General features: G+C 36.9%; 1 protein-coding gene across 3 annotated transcripts in view; it reads left to right on the plus strand.

The window, feature by feature from the left end:
- Positions 1 to 11,484, plus strand: part of LOC112149446 (CMP-N-acetylneuraminate-beta-galactosamide-alpha-2,3-sialyltransferase 4) — a 30,914-nt gene that overhangs the window by 17,593 nt on the left and 1,837 nt on the right. For all 3 annotated transcript variants that reach the window (XM_024277136.2, XM_024277137.2, XM_024277135.2), the window contains exons 3-9: positions 3,104 to 3,185; positions 3,315 to 3,404; positions 6,448 to 6,545; positions 6,689 to 6,752; positions 6,965 to 7,060; positions 10,131 to 10,320; positions 10,812 to 10,949. In XM_024277136.2, coding sequence (XP_024132904.1) covers positions 3,104 to 3,185; positions 3,315 to 3,404; positions 6,448 to 6,545; positions 6,689 to 6,752; positions 6,965 to 7,060; positions 10,131 to 10,320; positions 10,812 to 10,949 — 758 coding nt within the window. The remainder of the gene's footprint in view (positions 1 to 3,103; positions 3,186 to 3,314; positions 3,405 to 6,447; positions 6,546 to 6,688; positions 6,753 to 6,964; positions 7,061 to 10,130; positions 10,321 to 10,811; positions 10,950 to 11,484) is intronic.

Consider the following 11,484-nt stretch of genomic DNA (forward strand, 5'->3'; position numbering starts at 1 on the left):
CTGCTGCAGCAGCTTTACTAGCATTAAAAATGCAAGACAGTCAAACATGTTCTTTTTAATTATGAGGTTTTTTTTTTTATGGTGTGCCTTCATATTTTTTCCCTTTTACTCTCAGATATTAGCATTTTAGTAAAATCTATTTATTAAAAAAAACAAAAACTCATAACTTTTAGAATAAACTTGACTTTTTATTGTCATTCTCTAAGATGTAATACACAAAATGGATAAATAACAAACTAACCCTAATAATTTTTAATCATTTTAAGCTGCATTTATTTAAAAAAGTAAACAAAATTTCCTAAAACAACAATAATAAAAAAAACATTTTGAGGCTTTTTTTTTACAACCAACTATAAATTAAAAACACAAAAATATCTGACTAATTTTTTTTCTTAGTCGTTTGACATGTTGACAATCTTAGTAGAAATTACAAAACTTAAATAACTCATCCATTATTTATTCAATAGTGATCATTTTTCATCAAAGCAAAAGGTTTATTTTATTAGAGAGTTTTCTTATTCACTGGTACATTTCTTTTTAATTTGTAAGTTTACAAACTAAAATGGCTGGTTAAATTGTGCTTTAAGAAAAAAAAAAAAAAAAATACCAGACATGGATTGTTTGATCAAACTGGAAGCAGGAAGTTGAACTTTTACTGTAATGATTACTAAGTGCTGGCTCCTCAGTTTATTGAAGATGAGGTTTTATGATGCTCCCTTCTTGTTTCAATTCCACGTCTCATCCTGTATTTAGTCGTGACGTTTGTCACCTGCCATAAACTCTTTAACAGGTGTCTAAAAAAATATTTGTTCAGCTTAAATGTGTGCAGGTATCTATAATGACCTGAATGCATTGAAATTTATTTTTTAGCTTTGAATTTGAGCTAAAAATCTTTTCTTTTTTTTGTCTTAAAATACCTAATGACAACAGAAGGCAAAATACATCTTAAAAGAAAAAAAAAAAAACATAACTTAGGTAATTCAGTGACTTCCTTTGCCGTTTCCTTTAACGAAAGCTTAAAAAAAAGCCCCTGGCCCTGCTTCATATCCTGTTCAGGGTGAAATGCACCAGCCTTAAAATGCCTGATGCAGAATCTTTTTTTTTTTTTCTTTTTCTATCACATCTCAGTTTCTCACCTATATTTCTTATCATGGTGCATGTGCATTTGGGTTTTGTTTCAGGAAATTGTGGGTAGAGTGTAAAGTTAGTTTGAAATAAAATATTAAAATGGTTACAGGTTCTAAAGATTGTATTTGTGTGTCAGCTCAGTGGTTGGATGAAAGATCTATTATTAAAATTGCTTTCACATGATTTGACATAGTTGCATCCTTTACACATGCATCGTTCATACAGTTATGCATTGCGGTTTAGATATTTGTGGCATTACCTCTTCTTGAAACGTGCAGCTAGTGTATTAAACGTAGCACTGCTAAAAAAAAAAATAAATAAATAAATAAAAAACTTTGATTACATCATAACCGAACCTTTGTAGTATTTGCATGTTTAGGCTCATCTTGGCCAAAATTGACCCTTATTAATCTGAAGCCAAACAAGTTGTTGGGCTGTATCTCTTTAGTCCAGAGTCCAGCTACTTGTGATGAAACCTGATGAGCAACAGCAGCACCCCCCACCCCCACCCCCCCGGCGCTCTTAACGTTTGTGAGCTGTTGGGCCGGAAGTTTTTTCTGCTTCTGTGGGTGTGTGATGTCTTGATTCAGCTTGAAGATATCTTTTATTGTGCTTTAGTTCCTCATTCAGTGATGTAGGATCACTCAGAGTTCATTCCTCACCTAAAAGTAAGGGCGGCTTCATTCTTGGTGCCTTCTTTGGATTAAATTTGAAGGACCAAAGAGACTGGGATGATGTTGAGAAAATCCAGACGTAAGGTTTTAATTATTTTAAATACTCATTATCTGGTTTTGGGTTTTATTTTTTTTTTGTTTTGTTTTGTTTTTTTTTTATTTTTATTTTGGCCATTTTTGCTTTTGTTTGGGAGAAAAAACTCTCATAGAAAAAAAATTTTGCCATGTAAATCTACATGTTGAATAACTTTTTTTGGTCTGATTATCTTATTGATACCCACTACTTACTCTTTAGTTTGAATGTTGTTTTAATCTTTAGCTCCAAGTGAGTGAAATTCAGATTTTAACAGACAATCCCATTTGAAGTGACAATTCCGCACCAAAAAATGTGTATTTGTAATTGTATTTAATCATATCAATTAAAGTAACGGCTGCAAATTGTCTATTAAATTTAATGGCCAATTATATTGTCAATTGAATATCACTTTGGATCATGGGTGAAAATAACGTTTATGTTTTAGTTGTTAAAAATTGCAGTTAGGTGTAACGCTTTACTTTTTTAAATTAAAAATGAAATATAAACATTTCCTGTTTTTTTTTTTGTTTTGTTTGTTTTTTGTTCTTTACTTGAATGAGGCAGGAAAAAAATCAAAACAAATACTTTTTTTCTGCTACAACATGATGTGTAGTGTTAAAACCGTGTATGTATTCTGAAAACTGTATACTGTTCTGATTCAAAAGCTCTCCAGCAAGAACAGATAAAAAGGTGTAAAAAAAAACAGTGTTTGAAACAGTTGCCATAATAATAATACACACAATACTTGTATATGGTCGTGTGTAGCCACTCTGATTCAAAAGCTTTACAGCATTAGGGATAAAAAATAAGTTTATTTTGGGACTATACTCCTCAGCCCTTTTCACCTCATGTCTCTGGCAGCCTAAAAACACAAGCTTATGCAATTTAAAACACGTTCGCTTCTCCTCGTGTTGTTGAACAGAGCTTGGGTAAGAGCAGCTCACATGACTGGAACATAAACCTAAGCTGCAATTTAACCTTTCTTTTTTCCCACCTCTTTGCTTAACCCTCTCTGCATTTCAACAGCCCTGCAAGTAGTAAACTCAAATGAGAGCCACATGTCAGATGCACTTTGCTGTGAGCCTGTTGGTTTAAGACGGAGTAATACTGCTCCTAATGAGGAGGTATAATCCCAGAATTGTTTGCTTTTGTGGACAGAAACTAAAACATGCATGATGTGTGTATGGATTTAAAAAAAAAGAATATTTACTTTTCTGTTTTCCAGTATGGTGCCTTAGGCTTCTGCCAATTCCTTTACTGATCATCATCCTTGCCGCATACAACTGCTCTTATGGCGTACTGGGACGGTAAATGGCTCACACATATTTACAGATGCTGTCCGAATGGAAATTGTTTTTGACATTAATGTAGTTTTTTAATTTTTAATTTTTTAATTTTTTTTTTTTTTTTGTCCATTTTTGGCAATTGTCTTTCAGCTACGGCATTATTAATCAGTCTTGGAACACTAGTAAAGCAGTGTGCGATGATTGGGTAACACAGCAAAAGTGGGAGAGCCTCAATTTCAAGTAAGTAATAATTATTATTTTTTTATAATTCTGACATTGAAAGTTCAAATGGTGAAATGCAAGAATTTTAACATTTTAAGTTTAAAAGCATGTCGCTCATAAGTTCCTTTGTAGCGGTCATATAACTTTGGCAGATGGTAAATTTCATCCTTAAATTTTCAAAGTCCCACTCTGATCATCTTTTGAGTTGTTTTGGGTGTTCCTGGTGGTCTCTTATTTAGGAGTGTTGTTTTTTTGCTAAAATAAAGTGTTGTTTTCTTTGACATAGTTTCTGCAGAGCAACAGGAGTTCATTAGAAATGTGTTTGAGTTTTGGGTGAGACTGTTTGGGTGCAGCAACCCCTCTTTCCCATCACCCAAAACTGAGAGCTTTCTGTTTACATGCCCTTTTGCTAGCTTAAAAGCCTCTCACAAACCAAGCAAAAATGTAACAGTGCAATAAAAGATACTCAGAAATGCAATTTTAAGCCTAATGTTCTTTACATTTGTCCTCTTTTAGAAAATGTCACAAGAACGTGTTTAAAAAAACTGCAAGTTTTCCTCAGAGTGGGTCTTTAACACTTTGGTGTTCAAAGCAATTTAAAGGGCTTTTATTATGGTATTCTTAAACCTTTCAGAGTAAGCTATATCAATATATATGATATAGTTGGCACACTAAAAGTTTTTCTGTCCTGAGTGATTTTTGAGCTCTTTCCTATCTGAAAGTAAGACTCAATTTCTGAGGCTCCGCCTTTCACTCTTAGTGGGTGCCGCCCATTTCATGAAATAATTCTGGACAACACATTCTCATTCCCAGGTCGTCACATATTGATGTTACCTCCACTATTTTGACATTTTGGGTGTCTTCAATTCGTCGTTTTTGATGTGCCGACTGTTCATAAAATCAAGAGTCAGCAACCCTCAGGATGTGGTACCGGATGTGCATTGGTCCTCGGGATGCGTTCAGTACCCTAACCTTAACCCAGTACTGGTTTGCATACCGTTCCAGTATCGGGTTAGGGTACCAGGTTTGGATACCAGTGCACTACGCAGTTCGATACTGGACCGGTTGTGGTACGTGGCCTGGAGCTTAGGGACCCCCGATTTAATGGGAACAGCCAGTATGTCGAAAAACAGCGACTTGGGGACACCCAAAAGGACGCGGAGGGTTCCTTAACCAAACATCTAATGAATGTGTTGTCCTGGAAGTAGCTGTCCCCACTTTCTGATGTGAGGACCCAATCAATTTTGTAGATTCAGAGTTGCTGGTTCTCAGTCAGCAAGGGTTTAGAGTAGTAGTTCACTTTCATCTTATCCCTTTCGGGGTCGCCACAGCATAACAGCACCCACTGTTTCACATCAGTGATTTGGCAGTTTTTACGCCGGATGCCCTTCCTGACACAACCCTGTATTAGGAAGGCACAGGGACCCAGTTAGGCAGCTGCGTGAAGAGTCTTGCCAGCTGCGTGAAGAGTCTTGCCTAAGGACCCAATCTGGATGGGGATCAGTGGACAACCCTGGGAATCGAACCCAGGGCTCCTGCGTGCCAATCCTTCACCTAGCCCACTGAGCCACCCAGCCGAGCAAGGATTACTCAGAAATGCATGAACGGATCAAAATACCTCTTTGGGGGGTTTATAGTGAGGAATGAACAGTATAATACACTTAAAACCTCAAATGTGGATTTTTTTTTTTCTTTTTTTTTACACAGGCCCTTAGGCCCTATAGCCCCTTTCAAATACGATAATGATAACAATCTGAACACTTGGGCCCAATGAATTCTTCCCTTCTCCCTTCCTCTCCATTTGAAGGGTCAGTTTAAGTGCTAGTTGTGTCCGGGAAATTTTTTAAATCCGACCCTTCAAGCAGAGGGTAAACAAGTCCTCTGTTGCCAGAGTAAACCGCGTTGCGCTGAGAAGCGCTTTTCTTCACGAGGATCTGCTCCGAGCCACAGATGTTTACGTTTAAATGGAAGTAATGACATTTTGTTGTAGCATGACATTCTAAAGCTATAAAACCGCCGTCATGTATATTCAAGCGCTGGAAGATCCGCTCTAATGACAGCGGACCAGCGATTATTGCTGGGGTCAACAAACAAAAGTTTGAATTATGACACTTTTTTATTTTTTTTTTTATTTTTTTCATAACTGTTTTAAAGGGGCAAATGGAGGGGAAGGGAAAAGTGAAGAATTCAGATTGGGTCTTGCCGTCTGTAGTTTAAGAAAAAAAAATATTTAATTTAGCTTTTAGGCTCCAACATTTAGTCTAATGTAATTGTGTGGACTCTGTTCTCCATTAAAGGCATATAAATCCTGACCTTGATCTAATTCTCTCCAAGCACTTTTTGTTAAGCTGTGTACCTTGTACTCCTTGTAAAAATCATAGGGATTTATAGACCCTCTTTCCAAAATGGTTTCTCTTTCCCATTTTTGTACTTTTTCTTTTCTTTTTTTTTTTCTTTTTTTATACTACCCACACGCCTGGTTCACAGGGTAACACTTGACTGACTTAATGTGGTTGGGGCTGGGGTTATGAGCACAATCTAGAAACTATTATGCTCATTTGTACATTTCTGGACTCCTAAATTTAACTCCTTTTTAGAAGTTTTAAGAACCATCACACCCTGATGTGCTGATGGAACAGGATGTGCACTCAGTCAGATGTGTTTCTGTTTCATTCTGTTATTCAGGTGTCTGTTGATTTAGTGCGACGGTGTGCAAAAATTGTTGCTGCTACACTAATCTGGAAAGTAATCATGACAGATTTAAACTGAGTTTACTGTTCTGCTGTGATGAACTGGAAGATGGTTGGCAGTCTGCAAACAAGTGACTGAAAAATGAAAAGGATTGAGAACAATATTCTCAAAAATCCCAATTGTGTTAAACACATCAACAATCTAAAGGATGTAATAAGTAATATTTTTCTACGACTGTTGTAGGCAAATAATATAGCTCCTCTTAAGGTAGTTTTAACCTGTGCTAACTTCAACTTCCTGTAAACGGAGGGAAGAAAAACGCAAAAACGTTGCACTTTGATGTGATCTTGATCTGACTTTTCTCATCCAGATTCAACAAAACGACAAAACTGTTTTTGAAACTGGAGGATTTTTTCTGGAACAAGTATGTTTCCCAGCTGCCTTTACCATATGGCATTAAAGGAAGTGGTATGTTCTCTTTAATCTCAGTTTTAGATTTGCATATCAAGTTGGGTTTAACATTTTAAGTGAAACTAGAGCACTAAAAGGTGTGCAGCTTCCTGTGTGGAACAAGAATAAACTTTGACCTGTTTCATCTCCTACCATTTCAGAGCAGATGCTAGTCAAAGTTCTTGAAGCAGCTCAAAGTTCTGACATGCCAGCCCACATAGAAAAGTAAGTTCTTCCTTTTAGTCGCAGCATTTGGTAGATGTACCTAATGGAAAATCTGTTTTGATGTACTAAAAATTAGTTTTCTGAAAAGACAATTATTTGAATGCATGTCTTGTTTATATAAAGCAATGAGGAAAATATTGTGAATTAATGATGTGAAATATTTGCCATCTAGAAATTTAAAAATGCCAGCAACTGTTTTATTGTCTTTACAGCCTTGAGTGCAGAACGTGTGTCGTGGTGGGAAATAGCTTTGCCATCAAAAACACCTCCTTGGGAAGCATCATTGACAAATATGATGTAGTCATTAGGTAAGTATGCCTGAAAAGGTCAAATTCTTCTTTTTTTTTTTTCTTTTAAATCTTCAAACTTGATACGGTAATTCCACCTTGACCTGACTGAGAACTTAAATTAATTAATTAATTAATTAATTGTCTTGAAACACATGGCCTTGTCGAACCTAATGCTTCTACCGCGCATGGGAGGAGCTACTGTCAAGTTTTTCTCGTTTAGGTTTATTTAGAAGAGCTGTAGTACTGAGGAGTTTGTCTCCATGTCTGGGTTCATGAGATCATTTAGAGCAGGGGTCTCAACCTTAATAGGAAAATCCTACCAAACAATATCTTCTAAATGTCCACGTTTCTTTGATAGACAATGGCCAAACAGACTGTGGATGCAAAAACATACTTTAGGTACTAATGGAACCTCAGACTCTGCTTTCAGTGGCTCCAATGTAAATTGAGTTTGAGACCGCTGGTTTAGAGACTCTTCCAGTGAGACGCAGCAGCTGTGTGTGAATGACAGTTATCTCTCTATGACCCAGTTTGAGGACTTGCTGTCCCGGCACAAGCAAAAACTAAGCTCAGTCCTAACCCAGTGAGGGGAGAATATAAAGTTGTGAATTCTGATATCCCCTGCTACTCTTGCTTCTTTTTTTTTTCTCCTTCAAGATATGCACCAGAATGCCTTTTCTTTACACATGCCTCTTGTTTGTTTTTTATGTATGGGAAAGTCTTGAATTCAAATATGTCATTGATGTTTTGTTTTATAAACAGAGATCAATGAACAAATGCTTTGATGTCACAAGTTCGTGTTTGAAGTACTTAAAATATTTTTGTTAAATGTATGTTTTAAGGCTTTTAAAGTGTATGCTTTTATCTTTCTTGTCCTGTCATTTTTTTTTTCCTTTTTAATGATCCAAACCGTAACTCTAAAATTGTGACACAATCCTAAGTGAGGGTTTGTGATTGGTTGCACCCCTTAGTCTAATTCCTGAAGTGTTATCGTACTTGCATGCATTCTGTACTTGTAAAAATGAATCCCTAAATTAATGTAATCATTTGCTTTAATCCCATGTTAACTCCTTGGCATGAGACGCACAATCACCAGATGGTCACACATGACAAGCAGGGAGGGGCTTCTTTTTCTTTTACTACTGTTTACTAGCATGTGCAATCACATGTATTTTATTGGTCTTTCCACATTTAAATTAGTCACTTAAACTCACCTTACCAAGGATGATGTGAAGGTAGGTTAAGAAATAAAACCAGCAACATCTGTTTGCCCTCAGAATGTACTGTCAGATTCTTTTCAACTCGTATTTTAGGCTCGGTTTAGAGTGTAAACAAGCTTGTCTATTTACTGTAGGTAAAATTGTTTAACTTGAATGACTTGACATATCCTACTTTGTTGTTGTAGAGCAGTGAAGTCATGATTGGTCAGCACAGAAAGCTTGGTGACTGTAGCTTTAATATTTTCAGAGGTGTTGAGCATCTTTATGATTTTATCTCTTTTAAATATTAACTAAATAACAAAAAAAAGAGATTTTTCAAAAATATTTATTGTAGCATGGATATGGTGACGACTCTTCATTTCTAGCTATATAAATGCAGCCATTCATTCATTTTTGATCTTCTTTTACAGAATGTTCTTTTCTGGAGGCTTGCATTTTGTAGACGGTTACTTAGCAGCCATCTCGTCAAAGAGAGCACTTCACATTAAACGGCAAAAACAATCATTCTTTTGAAATGCATTTGTAGCTCACCCTCTGTAATAATACAAAAATATTGAGATACTTGCTGTAACATTTGAAGGTTTATCAGAAGAGCTATTGAGCCCGGATGTCCGAATCTGTGAATATCTTTCTACATTTACTGGACTGGTAGCTTATTGGTTTCTGAAAACACTTTTTACAGTCTTGCAATAAACTTTATTATTCGAAGAATATCATATTTTTATTGTTATAAAATGAAACATTTTTGCCATAGCATGATAAATGCGTATATTTATAAGCGTGAACATTTTATTGTAAGAACTTGATATTATATTGTGCAACCAAGGAAGTTTTATTGTTAGGACAATAAACGTTGTCATAACGTGATGCGGTTTTATTTCCACTAGCTGGCAGTTTATGCTTCCATAGAGATACTTTATAGTCATGTATCATTAAAGATTAGTGTAAAGTTTTTTTGTACACAGGTTGAGCTTTCATCAATACACTCCACCCCATGTCTCTATAGAAGCTTTGGTTTCCCGGCCAAGCAGATTAAACATATTTACACTCAGGGTTCATTGCGTCCAATCCAGGCTAAAGTTTCCAGTGATGTTTGACCAAACGTCTCAATCTGCTGCTCGGATTCCTATTTGAAGAGGGTTGGAGCTATGCTGGCATTTGTGCGCTTCTTGTGTCAATAATCGCAATCAAAGTAAAACAAGGACCTTAAGTAAACATGGTGGGTGTTCACTGAAATGCCAAAAACTCTATTAAAGACCCACTTCAATGGAAGTTGGGTTTTTGTTGTTTCTAACATGTTTTTGTGGCTTTTTTTTTGTAGAACTCACAATAAATAAACCTGATCAACAAACTCTGTCTTCCATTCATTGGAAGTGTGAGATCCACAGACACATAACGCAGCCGTGCCGTCAAGCTCAGATCACATGTTTGACAGGTGGCGAGCAGCAGATTCGCCATGCCGTGAAAGAGGGGCGGGCCAGGAGGTTGAGGAGCTCTGATTTAACAGGAAAAGCCAGCACCTCAAAAAACGACAATCAAAACTTTGATGCTGAGGTTTTAAACAAGCGTCAATATGTGACGATTTGGGATGGAGAACGTCTTGATTTGGGAAGATGTAGGCAGTTTTTATTTATTTTTTTTATTACTGAAGTACCAAAATTGGCACAGATTAGGAACCGAAACCAAAGAACTGCTTTGGCACCAGAACCAAATAAAACCCAATCGATGCCTAACTCTAATCTCAGCCACGACTTGGACTCGCCTCAATCCTCGCCTGCTGAAATGTTGGAGTAAAGCTACATGAGGAAATTCTAATTTTGTCACGTTCTGCTGTTTAATCTGTGAATTTGGTGTTCTCTTGCTTCCAGGTTAAATGATGCTCCAGTTAGGGGCTACGAGGAGGACGTGGGAAACAAGACCACCTTGAGGTTCTTCTACCCCGAGTCGGCCTCCTCCAACCCCAGGTTGCACAATGATGAGGACACACTGATGGTCATGGTGCCTTTTAAACCACAGGATCTGCGTTGGCTTAAAGAGAACCTCAAAGATGAGAAGAGGGTACAGGATATGTAATGAATTCATTTGCACATCTGTCAGTCTACATTTCCCTCTTAACCTCACACAGTTTAGTTTTTCCAGACCCAACGAGTCCTCCGAAAGAACAAAAACCTGAGCTGAATACAGTTTCCATTGCATCTTCTTAACCCTTTGACACCCTTCAACATTACTTTAACATCAAAGTAATTCCAGCAGAAACTCCTGGATCTGCTTCGAACTTTTACTTTGATCACGTTACTGGTTGAAAAGTTAAAGTGAGTCAAAGAACAAACACTGGAGCTCCAGTGTTAAAGGGTTAATCTAGTAAATGGTTGATAGGTTACTACACCTTAATTTGCACATTGAGTGTTCCTAGGGGAGCGTTAAAATCTCAGCTTCAGTTCCAGTTTTTGGTTTATTGCATAAAGTGCAATCACTCAACCAAACTTGTATTTCTTTGGTTCTCCTGACTTGGGAAAAACATTCAGTCTTTATCTCTGCTGTCCTTCAAGGTCAGGAAAGGCTTTTGGAAGCCCCCTCCTCTGATCTGGCTGGGTCACAGCAGTAAAGTGAGAGTACTGGACCCTTACTTTATGCACCAGACTGCAAACAAACTGCTTCACATCCCTCTCCAACCAAGAAAGGGTCAGGTAAAAGGTTTTTTCGAGCCCTCTTGATCACAAGACTGTAGTTTTGAAATTGAGCTTAAACTGTTTCAATTAAAACTCTAACCCCTTTGAGCTCTTTCATCCTTTAGCAGTACATTTTTTACACACAACCTATATAGCCATTTTTTTTTTGTTCTTTCCATTCCTCAGTGTTAAAGATTGTAGTGACCTTCAGATTACTTATATTTTGTATAATGTGTTGAAGTACTACAGGATATTGTTAAAGTTGGACACGGTCAGTTTTAGGAATTTGGGAAACTGAAGAACGGGTTCCAGATTAGACAGTGTTTTTGCTGTTGTGGAATTTTGGCACCAGCTCAGGACTTCGTCCCGTCAAGGCTAAGAAGCAAATGCATTGACTCTCCTTCTAAAACAAATTATTTCCAAAGTGTTGTGTACACACTTCAAGCGGCAGCTCCCATTGTTCCATATCTGACGAGCAAATAACTTGATTACGTTTTTGTTTTTCCTTTTGTGGTCTTAAAGTTTTGTGATTGTAAAGTTTAGACAGAAATAG

The sequence above is a fragment of the Oryzias melastigma genome, linkage group LG13 (assembly GCF_002922805.2).
Source record: "Oryzias melastigma strain HK-1 linkage group LG13, ASM292280v2, whole genome shotgun sequence".
Taxonomy (NCBI): Eukaryota; Metazoa; Chordata; class Actinopteri; order Beloniformes; family Adrianichthyidae; genus Oryzias; species Oryzias melastigma.